Source organism: Mastigoproctus giganteus, chromosome 12 (assembly GCF_048544385.1).
Source record: "Mastigoproctus giganteus isolate SK-2022 chromosome 12, ASM4854438v1, whole genome shotgun sequence".
NCBI lineage: Eukaryota > Metazoa > Arthropoda > Arachnida > Uropygi > Thelyphonidae > Mastigoproctus > Mastigoproctus giganteus.
The window spans coordinates 107549217-107576732 of NC_143586.1; the positions used below are offsets into that span (position 1 = coordinate 107549217).

At 36.6% G+C, this 27516-nt stretch overlaps 1 protein-coding gene across 3 annotated transcripts in view; it reads right to left on the minus strand.

Moving 5' to 3' along the window:
* The window catches only part of Cpsf6 (cleavage and polyadenylation specificity factor subunit 6), an 821382-nt gene that overhangs the window by 602532 nt on the left and 191334 nt on the right, over positions 1–27516 (minus strand). For all 3 annotated transcript variants that reach the window (XR_016547729.1, XM_090386823.1, XM_090386824.1), the window contains exon 6: positions 9813–9878. Coding sequence is in view for 2 of the 3 variants with exons in the window: in XM_090386823.1 (XP_090242949.1) it covers positions 9813–9878 (66 nt within the window). In the remaining variant the exon portion in view is untranslated. The remainder of the gene's footprint in view (positions 1–9812; positions 9879–27516) is intronic.

Here is a 27516-nt window from a genome sequence, read left to right on the forward strand (position 1 = left end):
GAAGGGAAATGGAGCAACGGAAAGTACAAGTGCTGGCAGTGCTAGGAAACAAAACAAAATTGATTTAGAAATGAAGATGATTAATTAAGAATTACGAAGCAGGACAAAGTTTGTCATCTATTGCATTGAATTAAGTCTCGCTGCTTCAACAGAGTACTATTTTCAGGGACAGTGTGCATATAAAAGAACATGTTAATGGATCAATCATTTAAGATCAACAGTGATCACAAAACAGCATTCAGGTGCTATATCGAAGATGGAAAAGCTATTATTAATATGGATGGAAAATCAGATTCAGAAGCAAGTGCCCCTGAGTCCAATGGCCATTCAAACAAAAGCAACAAGTATTTAAAGATATTAAGGATAAGTATGGTAAACCCAAGCCAAGTTCATGGCAAGCAAAGGGTGGTTTAATAGGTTCAGGGATCACGCTGGTTTCCGAAACATTAAAGTATGCAACGAAGTTGCCAGTGCCGATTCTGCAGCTGCAGAGAAATTTTGTGATGTGTTGGAAAAAACCCCTTCTAAATCTCCACAGCCCTCAACTTCCACAGCAGTGTGCTTATCAGCTGGGGGGTTAATTCCGGAAATTATGCTCAAAAGGTAAAACTTGCTGACGTTATACCTGTCTCCTCTGTCTTTTTGTAATTTTATAATTTTGTACACTTTTGTAATTTTTCCTGCGCATGAGATAAAAAAAATTTAATAAATAATTTTATTTACATGTTCATTGAACGTTTCCTTTTTGCTTCAATCAAATTCATTCAAATTTACAAGTGCTGCACAAGCATTTAGGAAAATTCAGACTTATGTAGAATTCTGCAGAATGCAACCTTACATAAGTTGGGGAGCGGCTTATATATATATATATAATATTTTAAAAAGTTATGTAATAGTTATCATAATAATATAACTATAAACATAATTACAATTCATAATACAAATTATATGTACTTACATAATAATTTTATTCTTTATATAGAGGTACTAAATAAACAACAATTATAATCACCACAAAATGAAAAAGATACTGTACACCTTTTATAATGAAATAAACATATAAGTATAAAAAAATAATAAAATAAGTTTAAGTAACTTAAACCCAAATTACGTGGTACCCCTGGAATATTGCTGCAGCACTCTAAGGTGCTGTGGCACCCCGGTTGAAAACCACTGTGTTAGGGGGTTAAAAACAGGATTTTTACATTTCGTGACAGTTCAAGCAAGGGTTGGAGGGCGATTCGGTGCATCATCCAAAAACAATTAAAATCTTAAAATCAAATTTTTTCTTTTGCAGTAGCTTTAAAACACATCTAGTAAAAGATCAGTGAAGATCTGCCGTCATCCACTCTCTTCTGCTACTCCTAAAGTAAACACCTAGGGTAGACCTTAAGATCTATTTTAATACTTGTGGATTGCTACACGATAAACAACAACAGGCTTCAGTTTCAAGTCACCACTTGCATTTGCTCCTAACATAAGTCAATCTATCCTAAGCAGCCATGAACCCTGGAGCTCGTGCTTCCTTTCTTGAGATATATGTTCGTGATGGCATTTTTTTTTCAATACAGTCCTGTTTCATCAAAGTTGAAAATTCCTCAACTAGTTTTTTCAGTATTGGCATTTCTGCCGATACTGAAACTATTTTGTCTTGTGATAATGAAAAATATTCTGTACAAAGGATCATTTTGAAATTAATTTTTATGTACAGTTAATGTAGAAATAATTACAAAATAACAATTGCACTAATTAAAGAACCAACATTTCCATTGAAATTAGATGAATGTTTACAGATTTGAGTAGGATTAAATGAATTCATTTATCTTTAATGTTAATAACAACTTCCTCATCTATTAATATAGATATTTGTAAAAGAATAAGAAGTTTACCTCAATATGATACATAGAACACTTCCATATGATACTCTCCAGAAATTAAAACGAAAACAATTTTAAAATATTAATCTTACATTACAGTAAAAAATAATTAACACTAATTGAACACAATTAAAAATTAAGTAAAAAATTAATCAAATAAATTTAACGAAAAAATTGTAAAACAGTTTTCCTTCCTGAAGCTGACAACACTTTTCAACAATATGTCATGATCACAGGAATGAAAATTACTGAATAGGGGTAAGTATGAAAATTAAATAGGCATTATTAATCTTCATGCATGCTTTTAAAAGAAGATGAATTGGAGATTAGATTTACCCAGCAAACATTAAAAGAATTCTCATGTAATTGAATTCTGGTGGTTTCTGCAATTAATAGTCTCATATAATTACATTGGACACTTCAGTATTTTGGCCTCGTTAAATAAAAAAGTATGTTTTTCGTTAACATCATGAAAGGCTAATTCTGATGCTGCTGAACGAGAAGCACGAACTGGTGCCTGCGTATTGATTAACACAAAAATTCAGAGGAAAACGTGTAGAACCTTGATAAGACGTGTGCCAATAACCACAAGAAATGTATACCAGGTCATTAATTTGTGTTGCAAATGAGAAAAGTACTGAGCGATTGTTCAGTATAGTGTGTAATTTCCATATTGGCTTCGCCACAATTTTAAATTTGATATCTTTAAAGAATCTGTTAAGCTGTTTGTGCCACTGTTCAACATATGGGACAGAAATAAAGTATTTTTTGATATTACTATTGTTGGTTGGTGTAATTTTTTGCATCCAATCTTAGCTTGCACCCTAATTTGGCAATTTGCACCCTAATTATAAGCCCTGTTTAAGAATCTGCTAGTTAATATTTGTATTTCTGAGCCGAAAGCAGATTCCGTCGTTGAATATTTATAGGCATTGAGAAATTGATTAAAGATAATAGATCTTTTGTAGGTGAACGGGTGATAGCTGTTATAATGCAGAAGCATACTGGTGTTTGTAGGTTTACAATAGATATTAAATTGGATTTTATTTGAGTTCTGAGTAAGCGCAAAATTTAGAAAATATAATGACTTAGTATTCATATTCTCCTTTTCCAATGTAAATTTGAGTCTAGAATGAATATTATTGAATGAATGTAAAATGTCCTGGATAGTGCTACTATCAAAAACAACTAGAACATCATCTAACCCCAGGGGCTCACATCTAGTGAGTATGAGCTTGGCACACCAAGGGTCCTGAGCTGGATATCATCATTCTTCTCTTTCTTTGTGATTCCCTTCTACTTCTGACTCTCTCTCTCTCTCTCTCTCTCTCTCTCTCTCTCTCTCTCTCAGAGTAACACAGAAATTTTATTTTTAGCTGGTGCAGCATAAGCCCCCTATAATGCAAGGCTTCCTTGCACTATATGGCTAGCAATAATAATAATAATAATAATAAATACCTCCCATAGTATGTGATACGGGGTAGAAAAGGCATCAAATGTATGCACTCAATTGTTGAGAGATAGACCTTAATATTATGCTGCTCAGGCTTAATCCCATTGGCAAACCAAAAATTATTTGTTTGTATGCTTTGTCTCAAAGGTGAGTTTAATTAAGTGAAAAATTTCTGCAACCTGTTGATATGTTGGTTCGTTGAATGTTGAGCAAGTTGGTGTAAGGGAACTAGCTGAAATATTCTGGGGTTGTAAGTTGTAAGTATGCGAGGGGGGGGGGGGGGTTCACCCAACTCATTTGCACTTGGTCCCAAGCTCGCAACAATGTTGAACTCATATGAACCTGTCTTGACACTCCCAATAATGTATTCAATTTGTTAAAGTGTCTGTTTGTTTATTTCTTAGGCCTGTGCTTCACTTCGCAAATCTATGGAGGTCTTCAATACGGACTAATTGTTAGGATTTAGGTAATTTTTAATTTGTTGCGAAGTTTCCTAATCTGGGAAAAGTTTTTTTGTTTATTAGATTACCAAGATCTTAAGGCAAGTTTAACTATATTTTGCGATGTGGCAATTGCTTGTTTCTTTATGCCCAAAATTGACCTTGGCAAACTTCGGAGCGATGTTGTTTTGAAGGCAATATTTTAGAAAAGAAATATGGTAACTTTGGGCCAAGTATCTTAGTGTTAATCTAATGTAATTTTCCACCAAGCTGTTCAAAAAATCCCCCTTAATTGCGTGTATCGATAGGTTATACCTGGACAGAAAAGAAGTGAGTTAAATAGTCAATAAGAGTTTAAAAAAGGAATTGAAGGCCAGAAAGTACAATATTCCTAAACAGGTAAAATTACATGAGAGACCAGATTTCCTATTCAGCCCATTGTTTCCTACGGAAACTCAGTATTTTCATCCTTGGCCACACGTGTATATATCATTATAAAACCCCTTAGACAGAACGAAACAGGCCTACGCGCTCTGGATTCATTGAGGAATTTACTGTAGCTTAAACACAGAGCGTACAGATAAAGCAGAAATATATGAGCTTTCGGCTATATGGTAGCCTTCATCAGAATTAAAATACATGAATGGCAGTTGGAATGAAGATGTGCACTGCCAGGTGCGTGAGACGCGAGGTTTAATTGTTTGTTGACGTCTGTGGCTGTGACGCACGATGACGTGGCCAGCGCTTGTCCAATGACAGAACTACTGACTCTGTGATCGGGTTGACTTGGCAACCACTGTTCCTGTTTAAGGATTTATCCGAAGACTTTATATTTAACGATTCCAACCAGGTACGCTTTAGGTAATGGTGGGATCTGTCTACCACCACGACATCGCGGTGTGGGTCGATGTCGTGGTGGGTTGTCCAGACATGTTCGGCGATAGCTGAGTGTTCTATATCCGCTAAACGGATCGCTCTTTTGTGCTCCGAGAGACGTTTCTCGAGTCGACGTCCAGTCTCTCCGAAGTAGCAGCTAGTGCAGTCACGGCAAGAGATGCGGTAGACTAAACCGCTCTGCAGAAGGGTGGGGACAGGTGTCTTCACGTTGGAAATGAAAGAACGCAGTTTCCTGCCTGGGAGCTGGATGCACTTTATTCCGTGCGTTCTCAGGCGTTCCGTGGTTCCCTTAGACAGGCGATACAATTTCGGATTAAGAAATACGATATATTATTTAATAACTTTAAGTGTACTTGGCAATAATAATAATTTATTCTCTCTAGATGTGACCTCATTATATATGAATGTAAACGTTGAATACACATTAGATATTCTTTGGGATATGTTAAATAATAATTCCATGCTGATTAATTATGTGAAGCTTCCTATTAAAGAAATTTTTCACTTAATTAAACTCTTAGTTGAAGCCAACTATATCACCTTTCGATACAAAGACAACTTTTTGGCTTGCCAATGGGATTGAGCCTGAGCGGCTTAATATCGGAAGTCTATCTCTCAACGATTGAGTGTATATATTTGACACCTTTTCTACCCCGTATCACATATGGGAGGTATTTACATTCATTTAATAATATTCATTCTAGACTCAAATTTACATTGGAAAGGAAGAATATGGATACTAAGTTATTAAATTTTCTAAATTTTATGCTTACTTTGGACTCGAATAAAATCCAATTTAACATCTATCGTAAACTTAAAAACACTAGTATGCTTCTGCATTATAACAGCTATCACCTGTTCACCTACAAAAGATCTATTATCTTTAATCAATTTCTCAATGCCTATAAATATTCAACAATGGAATCTGCTTGAGGCTCAGAAATACAAATATTAACCAGCAGATTCTTAAACAGGGATTACACTACTGCAACAGTATCTAGCAGAAGTTGAGCAGATGAGCTGAGACAGTGGTGTCGAACCTGCGAATAACTTTTATACGGCCCACTCGGAAAGTGAACTAAAACAGCATTTTAGAGAGTTGGCACTGCGTGTGCAAGCATCAAGCTCAACTGTATCAAACATGTATATGTTGTCCAGTCAAGTCATATGTAGGCTAAATACAGTTATGTACACATCAATCTTTTCATATTGTGAAATTCTACTATTTTGATATAACTTATTCATTTTATTGAATTATTATTAATTTGTATTGAAAAAGAGGAACGTCAATTTTGATTGTCGTGTTTTTAATCAAAGGTGGACTAAAAGCTATTTCATTGAGTACAATGAAAAAGCAGTATGCTTGTTGAGTAAGGATACTGTATCACTTTTTAAAGAACATACTGTAGTTTGTCAACAAACAATTATGCGAAGAGTAGAAGATATTGGAATTAAGAAAATAACAAAACACTGAAAACATATCGATCGAGAAATTATCAGCTCTAAGTGCTAGTTATCAAGTTGCACATTTGTTCATTTTTGAAAGTGAACCGTTCAGTGATGGTGAATTTGTTAATCATTTTTAAAAGCTATGGTAGAAATTTGTCCAGAGAAGCGAGCAATGATACAAGACATTAGTTTCTCTCAACAAACAATTATGCAAAGAGAATTATTACGCGGAATTAATGATAATTCTGTACCAGTTGAAGATTTAGCTGATCTACAAAGTATGCATGGAACAACTACAAGAGAAAATCATTCTTAAAAATGTTGCCACTCTATTGAAAATTTAGGATTAAATATTAAAAACCTGGTAGGAGTCACGACTGACGGTAAAAAAAAAAAACATGATTGGTAAAAACACTGGGCTTATGGGTAGAATAACCAAGAAAATAATATCGGAGCTAAACCTCAGATTGGAATTCATTTCATTGTGCATCAAGAAGTTCTGTGTGGGAATGTATTGGATCTCCAACATGTTATGAATGTGGTTATTTCAACTGTAAATTTTATAAGATTACCTAGCCATAATCACTGAATGTTTCAACAGTTAGAAATTGAAGCTAAATATGAAGATGTAATTTTACACAGTGCAGTGAGATGGCTTAGTGGTGGCAAAGTACCACATTGTTTCTTCAAACTGCATCACGAAATTGATAATTTTATGATAGAAAAAGGAAAACCAATAAAACAACTATCAAATATGGAGTGGCTGTTTCATCTTGTAATTCTTACACACCTTTAAATGCTCTTAATTTAAACTACAAGGGAAAGGAAATTGGTCTCTGATTTGTATGGTGACATCAAATCGTTTCAGAATACGTGTGCTACTGCAACAGGATCTAGAAAATTTGAACAGATGGACTGAGAAGTGGCAACTGAAGTTTAACCTTGACAAATGCAAAGTACTGCATATGGGTAGAAGTAACTCCAGAGAAAGTTACCAACCTAGATCTTGAGGCCTCTTCATGACCTTACACAAAGCTTGTCCATTTACCCCAGAGAAACATACCAATGGTGTGGTACTACACTTAAGGTGATAGAAAATAAAAAAGATATGGGAGTAATTGTGCACTCAGATATGAAGTTTTCCGAGCAATGCAGATAGGCTGCTAGGGCAGGTCATGGCGTTTTGTCAATGATATACAGGAATTTTGCTAGCATGAAAAAGGACGTGATTGTGCCTCTGTATAAGGCAATGGTCAGGCCACACCTTGAGTACTGTGTACAGGTCTGGAAGCCTCATTTTAGGAAGGATACAGATTTGCTTGAGTGTGTACAGAGAAGGGTAACGAGATTGATGAAGAGAATGAAGGGATCGTCTTACCAAGAGAGGCTTAAGTTCTGCAAATTGCAGTGGTTGGAGACTAGGCACCTGCACGGTGATCTGATTGAGGTGTATAAGGCCTTGAATGGGTTGAGCACGCTGAATTCTGATGGGATTCTTCCACTTGTTCAGATTATGAACCTAAATTCAAATTAAGGAAAGACAGAGGTAGAATAGATGTGTGGAAATTTGCCTTTAGCCAGCGTATGGTTGATTGCTGGAACAAACTTCCATCTGTCGTTGTGGAAGTTGATAGGTTAAATAAATTTAAGGAGGAACTGGACAAACATTTACAAACAATCTTGTGATGCAAACAATCTTGTGATGCAAGAAAGCAAGAGCATAAGCTCTTGCTTTCTTGCATCACATGCCACTACTACTAAGATGTTATTATTTAAATCCCAAATTGAGCAAGGCAATTTAGTTCACTTCGAATGTTGTGCCGAGCTAACAGAAATATAAATATGTATTTATATTTCCAAAGAATCGTTGCCTCTCGCTATTACAATTAGTTTTTGATGAGTTTGAAAGTCGATTTGTTGATATAAGATCCCATGACATAAGCTTGTTTAAGAATCCAGTTAATTCTATGGCTGAAAACTACACTCCCAGCCTAGAATTTGAACTTACTGATCTTCAAGCCAAAACATGGTTCAAAAATAAGTAGATGGACTCCAAAAATAAGCTACTTGAATTCTACAAGGCTCTCCCATCTGAAGATTTTCCTCTAATGAAAGAAAATGCCATGAAAAGGCTACTTTGTTTGGATCAAATGTATGTTTGCGAGCAAATTGTTTTAAGCATGAAATCAAATAATTATTTAAAAAGAAAGAGAATAGCAGATGAGCATCTTCATTCTATATTGAGAATTGGCATCACAAATTTTCAAACAAATTTTATTCAGAAAATGTTGTGCATTCTATGTAATAAAATTTTTGAATATTTTACATTTTAGGGGTATCATTATATTTATTTATTCACCTTAATATTTAAAAGCAGTGATCTTTTCAGGCTGTAATTTTTTTTCTGTGAACATTTAAAAGCAAAAGTAAGGTATTAAAATTTTTTTTTTTTTAAAGTATAGTATTTTTTTTTTTTTTAAATACAAAAGTAAAGTATTTAAACAACAACAATAAGTCATAAATTTTAATAAAATCTAAAAAATAAATCACTGACAGATTGTTGCACATAAGTGTTGAGAATTTCCATTTTTTATGTATAGCCCGAAAATAAAAACAGTAACATGTAAACAGAAACTTTCTTTTACATGTAACAGGATAGGGAAAATGTAACACATTAATTTTTCTCGAATCACTCAGTGCGGCCCACGAAACAAATCTAACTTTTAATATGGCCCTTGTACTGGAAAAGGTTGGACACCACTGGGCTGAGAGGTGACAACTGAAGTTGTTACAATAAACCGAATTATGGTACAAGCTAAGGATAGGATAGAAAAAACTCCACCAACCAACAACAGTAATATCAAAAAATACTTTATTTCTGTCGCATATGTTGAACAGTGGCACAAACAGCTTAACAATGTTCAAAGATACCGAATTTAAAATTGTGGCCAGGTCAATATGGAAATTACACACTATACTGAATAATCGCTGAGTCCTTTCCTCATTTGCAACACAAATTAATGACCTGGTATACATTTCTTAGGGTGATTGGTTCTATGCGGTTCCCTCTAAATTTTCGTGTTAATCAACACATGGCCTCAGTTCGTGCTTCTCGTTCAGCAGTGTCAGAATTAGCCTTTCATGTCATTAACGCAAAACATACTTTTTTATTTAACGAGGCCAAAATACATAGTACAAACTCTACAGCGTAATTATACGAGACTACTAATTGCAGAAACTGTCAAAATTAAATTACATGAGAATTCTGTTAATGTTTGCCGGCCATATCTAATCTCCGATTCACGGTCTTTTATGTGCATGCGCAAAGACAAATAATCCCTATCTAAGTTTCATACTCTCCTCTATTCGGTATTTTCATTCCTGTGATCATGACATACAGACGAAAAAGTTGTTAACTTCAGGAAGGAAAATCGTTCTGCAATTTTTTCGTTAAATTCTTTTAATTAATTTTTTACTTAATTTTTAATTATTTTTTACTGCAATGTAAATTTTTTATTTTTTTAAAATTGTTTTCGTTTTAATTTCTGGAGAGTATTATACGGAAGTGTTCTACATATCATATTTTCTATCTAATATAGATAGAAAAAATTTTCAGTTACTATTTTTAAGAATCTATGTAATATGTCTTTCTTAAACACTATGATTTTACAGGTTTATTTTAATTAAATTACTTACTTTTTAGGAAGTTTATCCATCACCAGGCGAAAAGAATTGTCAGAACCCAAAGCTACGACACAAAACCTATAGAAATAAGTTAAAATAAAACCAGCATCAAACTGACTGAAACTGAATAAAATTACTGAAGTTATAAAGATATGTGTTCATCCTTTTTTTTTTTTTTTTTTGGGTTGTAAAAGTCATATAAACAATTTCAAATTTTTTACATGGAAATTAACCAGCTTTTATGACTACTTTAAATTTAAAAAAATAATAATAAATAAATAAAAAAAAACCCACCTTCATGTTCTTAAACCTTCTCAGCTGCCATTCAAAAAAAAAAAAACTCTTGGAAAACCACCAAGTGAATAGGAATTAATATGGCCAAAAATATACACAGACACACAATCATGGTGGTGGGTGGATATCAGCATAATCCTACCCAAAAGTTTTTGGACACCCCTCTGTCTGCAGGATACTATGTGCAACTATGAAATAAGCAAATATTTTAGGCTAAAAAGGTGACATGGTCATTAGCCTGAAATTCATTTAAAACTTAAAAGGTATGTCAAATGGTGAGCACAGAGAAAAAGGGTAGAGTTTCAGAGGGGAGTAACAGTTGGATGTCATGTGGGGAAAATACACAAACCCAAGTTAATAATTGGTAACATGCTAAAGAAATGGAAGTCCAGAGGTGAGTGAGCCTAAGAAATGACCATGTAGCCAAAAAAATACTTAGTAGCAGTGGCTGATGAAAGCTGAAATGGCTAGTTACCTATCTTGCAATCAGAACCCAAGAGAAGCCAAGTTTGGAGACATGAACAGCCATGAACAAACATGTAAATGTTTCAATGACATGCAAAGAGCTACAACCCAGAAACCTTTAATAGCAAAAACAACTGCAAGCTATCGAATGGAATAGTGCAAGGCACATAAAACCTAGGCTAAAGATTAATGGCAATGGAAGTCAGTGTTGTGAAGCAACGATTCATACTTCACACCCTTCCAATCCAATTAACATGTTTGGATATAAAGGCTGCCTGGAGAATACTTAAGTTCCAAGGCAGAACTGAGTATGCACTCAACTGTAAAGTTGAGAGGACAAAATGAGGAGATATCATGATATGGGGTGCACGTTCTACTGGACAATTCTGTGTCCTACTTTATGCAATTCTGCAGAAGTGGCCTGAACACCTTCCAACACTATAATACTCCATGCCACACAGCAAAGACTCTGAACTGGCGGTTTAACGGGAATACCATAAGAACATTGTAGCAACCAGCACAGAGCCCTATGCACTACTATTTTTTGGAATGAATTGGAATGCAGATAGGGCAAGGCCAAGACAGCTCACTTCTTTTTAGGGGAAAGGGGAAGTATGTCATTACCAAAAAGTTGGTGGTGCCACTAAAAATTAATATCTTGCACAACGTACCAAAAAGCATTTGTTATGATCAAATGCTATTAATTTTTTTAAAATAAATATGCTTTGTTCGTAAATACAAGTGTCCAATTACTTTTTGGAATGAGATTGTGCGTGAATGTGTGTGTAAGTGCATATACACACAATGCTATACAAATTAATAGAAATATTTCTGTTTCAGCCCATTTTTTTTACTACAAATACATTTATAAACATGAATTTAAAAAATGCAGTTAAATATGGATGTGAATTCAAACAATAAAATATAAAAATATGAATTTAAACAATACATTTAAATATAGATGTGAATTCAGAATAAAATATGAATATCAACAATAAACAATTTAAATTATTATTTAAATTCATATTCTTAGGGTAATAGCAACTAAAAAAATACAGAATATGGGTCAGCAAAAAAAAAAAAAATTGCTTAACAGCAACAGTTGTTTTTAACTATACATACACTACTGTATTACTATACATACACTATAATGCCATTAATATCTAGATGTCCCTCCACTGAAATTTCTCCAAGCACCATGTGCCAGACAACTATAAATATGCTTGTAGGCCTTTGAGGAGTCTTAATATGATTGTAAATGCACGATGCTGCAACAGATGAAGTGAACAGACCAACGGAGAATGATAATAATTTGCCACATAAGCAGTCAGTTTGTATGTGACATTTCAAAGGCACTGAAGTCCCTAGGTCAATGTTTGGTGATGTGATCTGCAAATGGAAGTGGACTGCTGTGTCATAAAACGACCAAGAAAACCTCCAAAGTTGATGGAACATGATAGAAAAGCCCTACAAGAATCTTCTTGGGATGCAGGTTGATGTCACAGCACACACACACACACACACACACACACACACACACACACACACACACACACACACACACACACACACACACACACACACACACACACACACACACACACAGGCCCTCAATGAAATAATTGGAATGCTTGTCAACAACACTTCAGTGTGCAGAATGCTGCATAATATGAGCCATGGCCATGCAACAATCCACTAATCATCTCAATTAATGACAGATGCTGTCTAGCTTGGAGTAAGGCCTGTTGTTCTTTCATCACAGACTTATGGAAAGTTTTATAGCTTTGAAAGTGATGAGTCATGGTACATGGTCTATCAGTCATGCATGGGTGTGGTGGTTGCCTGAAGTAAGCTATCTGCCAGACTGCATCATCCTGACAATGAAGTTTGGTAGAGACAACATTCAAGTCTGGAACTATTTTTCAGAGTTTAGCATGGGATCAGTGTAGCTTTGGACAAAATCATTAATGCTGAGGTCTATCTAGACATTCTGGACAATGATGCATTACCTACGTTGTGGTAGCAGATCAGGGAAGGCCCATACATATATCAGCAGGACAGTGCTCTATATCATACTGCTCACTGTGACAAACTAGTTTGAGGACATGAACATCAAAAAGATGATTGAAAGCTCTGGGCTGGCTAGCGCAGAGCTCTCACCTCAATCTACAGAGAACCTCTGGGATGAATTGGGTGCATGTTGGGCGCATGTGAGGAGAGACTGCCCAAAAAACAGAGTTAAACTGGTTGCTGCTTTGAAAGCTGAATGGCAGAAATTATAGGAGGAGCATTTACAAAAACCGGTGGAGAGTGTTCCACAGAGACTAGAGGCTATGATAAAGGATAAAGGTTTCAAGCACATATTATCAGGTTTCCTGTAGGTAAAAGTTATTTGTATATACACTGATGTCCATATATAAATGATTGGATAAGTGTAGGTGGTCGAAAGTAACTGTATGCACTGAAAGGTGAGGTATGAGAGTCATCATAGGAGGCATTCGTGTTTCCAAAAATGATCATGCAATTTTGCTGTTGTAGGTGATTTAGCTATTTGAAAGCAGTAAACATTGAAAAAAAAAAAAAAAAATATATATAAATATTACTATTAGGAAGGGTCTCAAATTAAGACACTAAAATTAAAAACAAACACTGAATTTACTACACTTTGCACCAGTTCTTTCTTTCCAATGTGTGGAAAGAAATAACCGGAACAGAAAGAACTGGTACAACTGTAAGGAAAAGGATCTCAAACCATGCTGTACAACTAAGAACCAATGCTCACCAAATAACAGCAGCAACATTTGGTTTTTGGTTTGGTTTTTTTTTTAGGAGCATTAGCAACTGAGGCCATATTGCTCCGGGGATATGGGGTGGTCATTCCCTGACCTTTCCATATCCTCAATATTTGGTGGTCACAAGCTCAAGAAGTGTGTGCTATGCACTGCTGCTCCTGCCCACCTGGCTACGGAGGCGCCCACAGCAGCAACAAGTACAGATTACATGGGCTAAAAGTATCAACACTGGCCTAAAAAGATTGGCAAAAACTTGTGTTTAGTAATCAAACAATTATTAATGTCAGCAACTGCTGTTCTTTTTCACAGTTTGAGTAAATCCCAACATGCTGCATGTACAATCAGGACCATGAAATTTAACCCTCAGTACAATGGATCATTTTCAGCTAATGATATTGTAAAACTGAAGTCCTTTGTATATTCACAAATACAAAAGTATATTTTCATTTCAAGTGATAACCTCAACAGAAGAGCTGTTCAATAACAGAGAAGTTGTTCTTCAAGACGGCTCTGTTCCATGTCACTGCGCAACTAAGAATGTTAAGAAACTACTGACTTCCAGAAATGTTGAAACATTATCACAACATGAGAATTCAGATTTAAACCTCGTAAAAAATGCACAGATACAATTTTTAAAAAAATGGGAGGTTAAAAATCTCCCATACAAAATGTAACTTCAGGGAGACAATAATTATTATTATTAGAGTATGGTATCAAGAATTACTGTGAGAAACATGAAACAGACAACAAAGGACACTAAATTAAGTATGTAACAAGAAAAGCAAAAAAAAAATATTTTAAATGTAAAAATCCAACTGAAATCAGCAAGCAAACAAGTGTTCAAATGTACAATTGAATACCCCACTGTGTTATCAGGCAACACTATGTGATAGATAACTCTCATCAACCATTGCAATACTGCCATTTTGCTCAAGGGAGGTGCAAAGAGGTGAAACTTAAGTTTAGTTTCCAGAGTAAAGTGCTGGAAATTTCTCCCATCTCTTTCATCATGCTTTGTGATTGATGCCTTTTGACATTATGATGGGCATCATGGCTAGATACAATCTTCCTTACATTTCACGGGTACAGCTCTAAAACTTTTTGCAGCCTGGGCACTAGATAGTCCACTGAAACAAACATATTAGTAACTCTCTAGAAGGCATCCAGATCAGCTAGTGAATAATCTCACTGTCTGTACGCTGCCAGACGGCGACTGCAGTGAGTGAGAGTAGTGCATATGCGGGAGCATTGCTAAGGTACTGTTACGTCAAGGAGCTGAGTATATTCTTGCTGTTTGCAAGGCATATCTAAAAATTTCATTACCCCTTCCTTTACTCTACACTACTAAATAAACGAGTATGAATAATCAAACTAATAACAAAAACTTAATTGTGAAAAGATCTAAACCTCCCAAAAACTTCCTCGTTCATTTCAAAAATATTCACAGTCTCATTTCTAACCTCAGTGATGTCCATCCATTTCCACTTACACAGTTGCCGAAATCCAAATTATCAGCGGATCCAGTCACTGCTCATATCAGTCATTCTAATTTGCTGTATGGCTCCTTTCGATTAAAATGAGATACTTGTGCATATATGTCCACTCTGATATTCCTTCCCTCCTGAAGGCTTAGTAATTTGGAATCTACTCTTTTTGATTTTTTCTGGCTTAAAATCTCTCTACCTCATTCTGTAAAATTCATCTGTTTCCTCTATTGATCTCCCAATTCTACTAATCACTTGGGACTCTTTAACTTCATCTATCTGAAACTCGACTTTCTACAGTGAAACTTTCCTAATAGTGAGGTAAATTACATTAGCAATTTTATTTTTCACAACTCCAGCTGGTTTCAGTTTTCTAGTAACATGGTCCCAGCTGGTTGAGATGCCAAGACTTTTGCAAATACTAATGATCTCCCACAGATTTTCCATTTACCTACCAGAATAACTGACAATCCTCATCACAAATCCAACATTGATCTTCTTCTCATGACCAACTGTTCCAAGTAGTATGTGGTAAAGGTGTTCCTCTAGGCACCACAGATCACAACTTGGCAATGGTCTCTTCTCCACTGGAACCTTTTTCTCATGGCCATTCTCAGACTCGTGTTGTTTGGCATTACAAAATGGGATTTCTATTCTTCTTTTCCTTGGTTGATTTATTCTTTTAAATCTTCTGATGACAATGTTTGTTCACATCATGTCAGTGAAATTATTCTTGTAAAGATGAAATCCTTTATTCCACACTCCACCTTAAAATCTCATCCTTTATCTAAACCTTGGTTTTCCTATAAATATACTAAGGCTGATCAAGACAAGAATGCTGCATATCGCAAATGGCTCGCATCCAAATCTCCAGGTTAATTTTCTTCCTACACTAAAGCATGGAACAATTGTAAAGCAGTTATTAATCAGTCCTAAATTTTGAACAGGATAAGAATAGAAAATTTGTTTCTTGTCCACATGATAAGTGAGAATTTTGGTCTATTGCCAAAGCAAAATTTGCAGCCATGGCTGCAAATTTTGCCCATCTATACTCTCGCCTCGGTTAAAACCTGATGGTTGCATTGCCTCCTCAGGTAAAGATCAAGCCACTTACTAGGATTCTTGCTTTTCTTCTATCTCTTGTATTGATGATCATAGTAAACCACCTCCTGCCATTCTTAGTAAACTCTACTCACTGCCTTTTGTGGTCTTCCATCAAAGAGGATCTCAGAAGAATTTTGTAGAATCTTGATGCCAAGAAAGCTCCAGGCTGATATACAGCCACTCTCTAAAAAGAGTCACAGATCTTAACCATCCAATTATTACCCTATTTCACTTATCTCTTTCCAAAGTAATGGAGAAATCTGTCAACTACCACCTCAAACTATCTTGAAATTTTCATCTTAACAATGATTACTATTAAACAGTAGATTCCATCAGTATAAATCTGCTGGTGATATTTTGTCTTGTATTACTCATCTAGGGATAAATTCAATGAAAAAATTTGGTGATACACAATCAGTTGCCCTTGACATTTCTAAGCCTTTTGATCATGTCTGGCACAAATGTATTCTTAACAAGCTTCCATCATACTGATTCTCGTATATTAATAACCGTCTTCCTCTGACTGGAAATCCTATCCATAGTTTTGCATGAGATAGCACTTTGCATTCCACCTTCCAATTTGAGAAAGCTTGCTCTACATAATTAGCTTCAACTTCTCAAATATCAGCCACCAATGCCTTAAATTCTGATGTCCAGCTAATTCTCCATTGAGGCAAAGGTAATTTAGTTAATTTCAATCCTTCTAAAACGCAGTCCTATTTTATATCCCACAAAAAAAGTCTGCCGCTTCCATCCTTATCTTCGATGAGACTCAGAATTCTAGACAAGATAGAAGCACATCACAAATATTGCTTCTTCTGCATCTAAAGAACTGGCTTTTCTCTTCTGCTCTCAACATTACTTTACATCTAAACAACTGCTTAATCTCAAATCTACCCTACCACGGAACATTGTTCCCATATCTTGGGTCATGCCCCCATAACTTGTCTCAGGCTTCTAGACTCCACTCAAAAGAGAGGAGTCATGTTAATTAATGACCTGCTCATTACAGTCTCTCCACCCTCTATCACACAGATGTCCTGTTTATGTACGTCATTTCTAAAGATTTCATGGACACTTCTTCTGAATTGGCTTCTGCAATCCCCCCCCCCCCAACTAGTCCAGGCATGTGCCGCAACCAATCAACATCCATTTACTGTCCAACTTCAAACTCACGGAACCAACTTTTCTTCTTTCTCATTTATCCCTTCAACTTTTACTTTCTGGAACAAGCTTCCTTCACGTTTTCCTAAAAATTACAACTTACAAAAATTCAAGTCTAATATCAAGTATCTTCTTTTGTGTTCCCACGCTTCAACCCACATAGAGTACTAAATACTACAGGATTAATATCTTTCGTTTTTGTAGTTTTCATAACAAAAAAAAAACTAGTTACTAATTCATCCTTATAGCAAACCAATGTACACACATATATGGATAGCAATTACCATGTTCAGAAAGACAATAATAATATGTGATATAATCATTAGCCAGTTGCAACAGGAGATAATAGCTATTTCTCCTGTTCCAGCTGGACATCAATTTTTATTTAGTGTGCATATTTACTTTTTTCCCTTCCTACTGCTGCTAGTCTTTGAGTCAAATAAATCATTTACTTACCTTCATCATTTGCTTTTATTTTTTTGGTAGCAGCAAAAGAACTGCTGTACACAACAGTTCTTTTGCTGCAAAGATGTACATAGATTTACATATTCACAAGGATTACACAGATTCCTTTACTGGAACTTTAGCAACATCTAACTACATACCAGCATGACTGTTAGATCAAACGTTCAAAAGGCCAAAACAGAAGATCAAAAAGCTTGTTAACACAAAAAAGAAAAAAGTTTTCAACTGAAACCAAATTAATGTGGCTGATGGTCTGAAGAATGTTAAGTTAGTAGTAGTTGGGTAAGTGGTCAAACAATAGTGGTGGGCTAAAGTTAAAATTGTTAAAATTTGTGTAATGTTTGGGTTCTTGGGTGCATATATTCAATGCCTAATTGTTTGAACAATGCTAATGTTAACAGAACATATTGCTCATACCTACAGCAATCAAATTAAAAATAAAAAATAAACAAGTTAGTTACTTGTGTGCAGTGCATTACATTTCAGGTGCAATTGAATTTTTTCTTAAATGAAGTTTTTTCTTTTTCTGTGATTAATAGAAGTAAATATACTTATCTCCTTACAATTAATTACTGAGATTATAAATTTACAGAAGAACTTAATAAAACTAGTTTTATATTCTGTAAGTTTAGTCATTCAGTTTAATTACAACTGTATAATACTTATTACTCTCCTCCATATACTTTTTTAAAGTCTCTTTTCTCTCTCTCTCTCTCTCTCTATATATATATATATATATATATATATATATATATATATCTTCACAAACAACACCATATTCACAAGCTTTACATAACAATTACACACAAGGCTTGCATGGACTGTCTAAAGCTTAAAATATTGCATTAAAACTATATTTAATCTATGAATATCTTTTTTCTAGACAAGTTGCATGGTAAAAAAGAAATAATCATTGTCTTACTTCTATTTGTCCAATTTTAAAGAAATATGGATTGGCAGGGCAAATATTTTTGAAGAATTTCATGAAAATCTGTCAAGTGAGTTGAGCTGTTATATGCAGAAGGATGGAAAAAGTGAACACAATATGCGCCAATCACCTAAAAACATTGAAGTTAACACTTCTGTTCGGCTATCAATATATAGTACTCGGTAGCATCCAAAGGCCACATGTAGAAGCTTTCTAGGGCAAACAAAGTGATACAAGCTTGCTGGTTTGCAAATTTTTAATTTTCTGCAGCACAGAAATATAACAGCATGTCACTACAATTCTTTAGTGATTAACGTATCATTTGGAAATGGATGGTCCATTTCAAGCTGAGAGATGCGATACAAAAATAACTCATAAAAAAAAATCACATGCAGCCACCTTTCCAATTCTCACTCACAAGTGATTATCCTGCTCTATAAGATATTGGCCAGGCCACATCTTGTGTACTGTGTATTGTCTAGAAGCCTCATTTTAGGAAGCGTGTGAATCTGTGGAATGGGTGCACAGAAGAACAAGATTAGTCATGGGGCACAAAATGGTACTCTTACTACAATAAAGACTACAATTCTATAAACTGCATCATATGAAAACCAGTCAGCTGTAAGGAGCCCTGACAGAAGTGCTGTTTCAGACTACAGTAAAATGTCATTAATACAAACTCTGTTTATACAAAGTACTCATTTATATGGAGCACATACCATTCCCCTGTGAAAGGATAGAATTTTCTATGTAAATATATTCGTTTATTACAAAATTCGGCTAATATGTATTACAAAGTTCTTTTCCACCCAGTGAGAAATAAATATTGTCATTCTGTATGTTTAATACAAATATTGGCAGAGTGATCCGATTATCCCCCCCCCCACCACCTGGCTCCCTACTTCCCAAAGGATGGCACTGACTTGTGTGGTATGGTTGTTTGTTGGCGCATTAGCTGCTATGGCTATAGCAGAAAAGTTTGTTAATAGAAAATAGAAAAGTTTGTTAACATTTGCGTCTCTCCAACGACATGGTATAATGCCAATGGTTCGCAACGATTAGCTAGATTCTGAAAAATTCCAGCTCAATGTTGTTGATACTGTGGACAGTCAATCAGAATGTGTTTCACTGTTAGATGTTCTAAGCAGTGTGGACACTGAAGAGGATCATCGCCCATTAGTAGATGGAGGTGAGTCAGATGGGTGTGTCCTATTCTCATTCGTGTGAGTACCACTTATTCCCGCCGCACTGTCTGATTGCTGGAGTGCCAGAACTTTGGGTATTGTTTCAGCTGGAAAAGTTTGTTATTCCTTTGGTTATGCCATAATTCTGTCCACTGTGTAATGCATGCTGCTTGAATTAAGATATTATAATCAGGCGCTGGAATAGGGACAGAAGTTAGGTCTGAACTTGGACTTTTGGCAGATGTATCAGCCACTTCATTCCCTTTTATGCCTAAATGTGCTGGAATCCAGCAAATCTTCACCAGTTGTTGACGGTGATAAATCTGCAATAACAAACTCCTGATTTTCATTAAAATATGGTGATTCTTTTGTGATGTATTCTGCATTGCTTTAATTGAGCTGAGAGAGTCAGTATAAACTATATATTTTGCAGATGGATGTAGAGTCAAATTTTCTAGAGCTAACTGTATTGCATACAGTTCTGCTGAAAAGTTGCTATACCCAGGTGGAAGAGAAGCTGATATGATAGCAGAGGGAAACACTGCTGCTGCTCCAACTGTTGACAGAGATTTGGAACCATCCATATATATCGGCAAGAAGTCAGCATAGGTTTGAATATGGCTAGCATGGAGTTGTTGCATAGTCACAGCCAGTAGACAATTCTTTCCCCATTGAAGAAAATAGGTATCACAGTTCAGTTGAGGAAAGGTAGTCCATGGTGGATGAGAGTAATTCTTTATCTGTTCCCTATTGTGGAGAGGAACATTCCAGTTCTGTGATATTTCAAGGAGCCGTAGGCCAGCTGGTTGGATTTTACTTGGTTTATTTCTGTAGAGATTAACCAGTGGTTGATTAAAAAGGTATGGCTGAATAGGATGCGAATAGCAAGTTTGTATTTTGGCTGCATATTTAAGTAATAACATTTTTCTACGAAGATGCAAAGGGGGCTCATGAGCTTCAATGTATAGGCTCTGAGTTGGAGATATCCTGTATGCACCAATTGCAATCCGCAGTGCATTATGTTGAATAGGATCCAGCCAGCGTAGCACACTCCTTCGGGCAGAGTCATAAACTGGAGCACCATAATCTAAACAGGATCTAATCAGTGCTCTATATAGGAGCAGCAAAGTTGTACGATCTGCTCCCCAAGAGAGGGCAGATAAAGCTCTTAGTTATGTTGATCTTTTTAAGACAGGCAGTACGTATTGATTTAACATGCTCAAAGAAATTGAGCTTACTGTCCAGGATTAGTCCCAAAAATTTCATATTGCTGGCAATCGGAATGGTGGAATTTGAAATCCGAAGTTCAGGATCTGCATGCAATTTGCGTTGACAGCAAAAGTGGATCGCAACTGTTTTCTGTTGGGAAAGACGATATCCATTGAGCTCAGCCCACTTTTGAACTTTATTGAAGGACATCTGCAATTGCCTTTCGATAGATCTCATGTTCTGAGAATGGCAAGAAATAGCAAGATCATCAGCGTACAGGTAAGCCTCTACAGTATTTGGGAGTATTTTTGTAATGGAATCAATTCTAAGGGCAAACAATGTTGCACTCAAAACTGATCCTTGCGGTACTCCTTCTTCCTGCGAGAATGTAGCAGAAAGGGAATTTTGATATCTCACCTGGAAAGATCGGCTCTTGAGGAAGTTCCTAATAAATATGGGTAGGTTGCCTCGTAGACCAAGATTATATAGGTCACTGAGAATGCCATAGCGCCGGGTAGTATCAAATGCCTTCTCTATATCAATGGAGACCATGACAAGGTGTTCGTTTTTCACAAAGGCATTGAGAATTTCAGATTCCGCCTTGATCATCAGATCTAGGGATGATCTGTTTTTGCGAAAGCCATGTTGACAATTACTCAGTAGTTGTTGAGTTTCAATGATCCAAGTGAGTCGACTATGGATCATTTTTTCCAGAATTTTACAAAGGCAACTTGACAGAGATATTGGTCTGTAACTATTAGAATTGGAGGGATCTTTTCCAGGTTTCAAAAACACCAAAACTGTAGCATGGTGCCAAGAGGTTGGATAAATATATTCCAGGAAGATCTGGTTAAAAAAGATTAGAAGCAGTTGTAAGTTTTTGTCATCGAGATGCTGCAGCATGACATAATATATGCCATCTGGCCCAGGGGCACTGTTTCGTGTTGTTCTGATGGCCTGTAAAAGTTCACAATATTGCAGAGGCTGATTATAGGGAAGTGATAGTGAGGTTCGAAAGTTGATAGGTCTCTGTTCGGTGGCGGTCTTAATTTTCTGGAATTTTGGAGTGTAATTTGATGCAGCCGATATTTGAGCAAAAGTTTTGCCCCAGGCATTGGCTATATCTAGAGGAGCAGAGAGTTCTTGCCCAATTGCAGGAGAGAATTGGAGAAGGAACAGTTGGAAACTTACCAGACAGCTGCCTAATTTTTTTCCATATTAGTCTGGAGTCCGTGTTTCTATTGATAGATGATGCGAACCTAGTCCAAGAATCTTTCTTGGCCTGCTTTTGAATGTAACGCGCCTTTGCCCTTAGTTTCTTGTAGCTAATTAGATTAGCTGTGGTTGGAGATCGACGGAATAAATTAAATGCTTTATTTTTTTCCTTCTTTGCTTTTGTGCACTCTTCGTTCCACCAGTAGTTGAAATGCCGTCGGGACGGGGGATTTGATAATGGAGTTGAGTACTTAGCTGCAACTAAAAGACGGGATGTAATATAATCAGTAACTTCATCTATGGGCTGTAATTGAATAGTTTTTTTGTCAAGAGTGATTGCTGATTGAAATTTGGCCCAATTGGCTTTAGAGAATTTCCATTTCCTGCAGGGTTCATCTAATGGTGGTTGTGTAGTCAACAGATTACAAACAATTGGAAAATGGTCACTGCCCATGGGATCATCCAGAGTGGACCACTGCATAGCTGAAAATAGTATCGGGGAGCAAATCGATAGGTCAATGGCAGAGGTCTGTCCATTAGGTAACTGTATATGGGTGTGCGAGCCACTGTTAAGAAGAGTGAGGTTTTCTTTTTCCAGTAAAGTTTCAATCAATCTGCCGCGTCTGTCTAATTTAGATGAACCCCATAAAGAGTGGTGGCCGTTGAAATCCCCTAGCAGGCAGATAGGGGAGGGTAGCTGCAATAAAAGTTCTTTAAGATCATTATAAGAGTAAGCATGATTTGGTGGGAGATAAACTGAGACTAGAGTTAATGCAGTCTGAGTAATCAGACGCACAGCGACAGCTTCGATTTGGGTTTGGAGAGTAATTTGCTTAGCTGGAATCCTTGTACTAATTAAAATAGCTACACCACCTCGAGCAGAATCGGATGTATTCCGATCTCGTCTATAGACCGAGTAGTTTTTGATGGAAATGGAAATTTGAGGAGCTAAATAGGTTTCTTGCAGGCAGAAACCAACTGGAGTGTAGCGATTAATTAAATAACGGATGTCGTCAATGTTTCCACGAAAGCCTCTGCAATTCCATTGCAAGATGTTAGACATTATTTGAATTTAGAGGAAGAAGCTGTACCTGACGTGGCTGTCTTATGGCGTTCTAGCTTTGGTTTGTCTCTTTTCGGAAAGGAAGGGCGACCAGTGTCCATCTCTTCTTCAGCAAATATTTCCAGAATTGGATCTTCCTGTTTGGATGGATACTCTGCCTCCATCGATTTGTCCTGGATAATCTTTTTCGAAGTCGAATTATCATTATTTGTAGTGGCATTCACTGGCGGAGATTGAGATTTTGCTGGTATTGTGAGAGGCGTATTATTTGCTTGGTCTGTGTGCTTAACGGCACTGGACTGTTGCTGAGAGAGGACAGCCCGAGCCCAGTCAGAGATGGAAGTGTTTGAAGGAACGGTAACATCGGTTTGTGTGGCAATGGTTTGGTATTTTTTTGTAATATTGGTATAGGTACGGTTAGGTATACTCGGTGCTATTAATTTTCTAGCCTCCTGATAACTAACTCTGTTTTCAACTTTATATTTCACAATTTTTTTCTCTGTTTTCCACCTCTCACATGTCTTAGAGTAGGCCGGATGGTTGCCTTTGCAGTTGGGACAGATCATTTCTTTCACCAAACAATCACTTTGAATGTGATCGGACGAACCACAGTTGGGACAAACTGGGTTGCTTCTGCATGTTGTTTGAGAGTGGCCATACTTCTGGCATTTATAACATCTCAACGGATTGGGTATGAAAGGACGAGTGCGGCAAAGTAGATATCCAGCTTTTACTGATGAGGGTAGGCTTGGACTGTTGAATGTAAGAATGATATTTGTGGTAGGTGTGAGAATATTGTCTTTTTTTATCATAATTCTTTTTACAGCAATTACATTTTGTTCCTGAAGCTCTTCTTTAATTTCTTCCTCCGTCACATTCATCAGGTCCCAACTAGATATTACACCCTTTGATGTATTTAGGGTTGCATGTGGAAAAAGACATCAGCAAGATAAAAAAGATATTTTTTATCTTGACGAGACAGGTTTATTTTATAATATGATGCCAAACAAAACATTTGCTGTTTGAGGAGAGTCTTGTCATGGTGGAAAATTAAATAAACAAAGACTAGCTGTTCTATTATGCTGCAATTCAGATGGCGGTACCAGCGAAAGTTGTCTTTTTCAGTAATTTTTCAGAGTGTCTGCCATTTATAGTTTCAATAAGCAAGTCCCCTGATTGCAGTCTCTTAACCATCTTGGGAGACCCTGCAATACTTTCCAGGTGTTTTTGGATTAAAAAAGGGGATAGCTTACTGAGAGGCTGGTCAGATAGTGAGTGCATAATTAAGAATGCAGGTATGTCTGTCGCCGAGGGATTGGTTTTCAACCTCTTTGCTTGCGATGAATCATGGTCATTTTCTGTGTTTGGCCGACAGCTCGACGGCTCTAAAGCTGGAAACATACTTTGTTCCATGTTGGCTCCTCTTAGCCCCTGGCAGATGAACTTTTCTGCCAAGGTTACCGGCCCCGCCACGGGGAGGCAGGAGCAGTGCCTGGTGTGACCAAGCGAAAAGTAGTAAGTGGTTAGTAGTAAACTAGAAGAAATAAAGAAAGGTGCCTTTCCTTTCTTGCTCTGTACAAGTGTTTTTGTAACAAGAGCTGTTTTTAAATGAATAGATTTATTAACGTGAAGAACGCAAAATAACTATAAATCACTTTTGAGAAATCGCAGTAATAGCACAGAGAAATTGCGCAGTCACAATCGCTTGGCACCCGGGGCCACACTGACTTGTTAAAAATTAGTTTTGTGTAACAAAAGCAGTTTATGGCAGCTACAATGTCAAGGGCACTCTGAAAAAAAACTTTCTGAAGGATAAGTTGTTAAATTAACAAAAAGTTTTTCTAAGTTGTTTACATTCACACTCCCTCGCTCTCCACAAAAATAAGGTCAGTTGCAATTGTTAATCCAGTTCAAAGAGTCTTTTGCTATCATATACAGCAATCTATTTTTTGTGCCATTTTATCTGAGCTGATGTCTTTTTCCGAACTTGTGTTTTTAAATTAATTTAAAATTTACTGATATCAAATGTTATCTAGCTGTGTTATGGTGACAAACCGTAGGTGGACAGAATTAAGCCTGGAAATTAAACGAAAAATTATACAAGAGGTTGATAGGTTGGAAAGAAGCAAAACGGATATTGCAAAGGAATACATCCCTTTACTTACTTTATTTACAATATGATAAACCCAAAAAGACTTGAAGAAGTGCATGACACTGGAACAGTGATGAAAAACAGGAAACGAATTCATGGTGCAAAACACAAGGAGCTTAAAACAAAACTTTTCGAGTGGCACCAACAAATGCGTGCATCTAATTTGCCAATGTCAGGTCTGATTTTGCAAGAAAAGGCAAATTCTTTAGCTCAGCAACATGGGATTAGCAACTTCAAATGCAGAAGCAGCTGGCTCCAAAGATTTAAAGACAGGAATAACTTGGTTTCACGAAATGTTTGCAGTGAGTCTGGATTAGTCGACAAAGAAAAGGCTACAGACCTGTTGTGATCTGTATGGTCCATCATTGAAAAATATGAGGCAAAGGATATTTTTTATCTTGACGAGACAGGTTTATTTTATAATATGATGCCAAACAAAACATTTGCTGTTTGAGGAGAGTCTTGTCATGGTGGAAAATTAAATAAACAAAGACTAGCTGTTCTATTATGCTGCAATTCAGATGGCGGTACAAAACTATGCCCACTTGTGATTGGTAAAGTTTTCCAAGCCAAGATGTTTTAAAGCAGTTGACAACTTCCCTGTGATTATGAGGCCAATAGAAGTTTTTTTTTTTTTTTTTTTTATGTAAACCCCAAACACAAGAGGTATTAGAACCTATAGTACTTAGTACCGTGCTTGGGTTGGAGGTTGAGAAGACAAAAGAAGATATTTGTTGACACTGGACTTGAATTGATGTAGACTGTAATTTTCAGGAAATACGTACAAAGGAAGGTTGTTCCAGAAAACGGCAGTTGAATGAATAAACGAGGAAGATGAAAAGTTGGTTCTGGGAGTGTGAAGTTGGACAGTAAATGGATGTTGGCTGGTGGTGGCACGTGTTTGGACTGTTTTGAAAGAGAAAGAGCGGGAATTATAGAAGCCAATTCAGAAGAACAGTGCCCATGGAAGTATCTGTAGAACAGGCATGCAGCAGAAACAGTATGTCTATGAGACAGCGAGTGGAGAGACTCTGTTAGAGATGAATCATTAATTAACCTAACTGCCCTCTTCTGAATGGAATCAAGAAGCCTGAGAGAGGTTTTGGGGGCACCACCCCAGATGTGGGACCAATATTCCATGACAGGGCGGATTTGCGATTTATACAGAGTGAGCAGCTGTTTGGAAGAAAAGTAACGCCGAGAGTGAAAGAGAAAACCAAGTTTTTTTTAGATGCAGAGGAAGCAATATTTCTAATATGCTTGTGCCAAGAGACATTAGAAGTCAGGGTAATCCCCAAAAGAGATATATCATTTTGCCTAGAAATCGGAGTGTCACTAAAGATAAGCATAGGAGCAGAAGAATCCTTTTTTTGCGAGATATAAGACAAGGCTGAGTTTTAGAAGGGTTGAAATCATCTAAGTTAACTTTGCCCCATTGGAGAATTACCTGAAGATCGGAATTTAAGGAATTGGTAGCAGATTTTCGAGAAGTTAAAGCTGATTGAGCAGGGCAAGGTTTCTCAAAATGGAAAGTGGAATGCAATGTGCTATCATCGGCAAAACTATGGATAGGATTTCCAGTCAATGGAAGGAGGTCATTAATATACAGGAGGAAAAGAGTGGGGTAATGAACTGAACCTTGGGGGACACCGGCATTAGTGGAGAAGTCAGACGACAGAGAGCCATCAACCATCACCCTCAGTGAGCGATCAGAGAGAAAACTGGATAACTAATTACTAAAAACAGTTGGCAAACCATAAGATGGAAGCTTGTTTAGAAGACCTTTATGCCAAAGATGATTGAAAGTCTTTGAGATGTCAAGAGCAACTACTTGTGTTTCACCGAACCTTTCCATTGAATTAGTCCATAAATGGGTAACATAAGCCAGAACATCACCAGTGGATGACACTGATGGAATCCATACTGCGATTGTTGATCAGACGCAAGGTTTCTAGTTAATTTAAAAGTTGGCAGTTAATTGATTTCTCCATTACTTTAGAAAGAGTAGAAGTAATTGCAATGGGACGATAATTGAATGGGAGGGATTTGTCACCCTTTTTAGGAACTGGCTGGATATGAGCAAATTTCCAAGCAGAAGGAAAAACACCTTTGGAATAAGAAAGTACAAAAAAGCGGCAAAGAATAGGAGTAAGTTCAGGAGCACAGGTTTTGAGAACAAGGGGAGAAATACAATCAG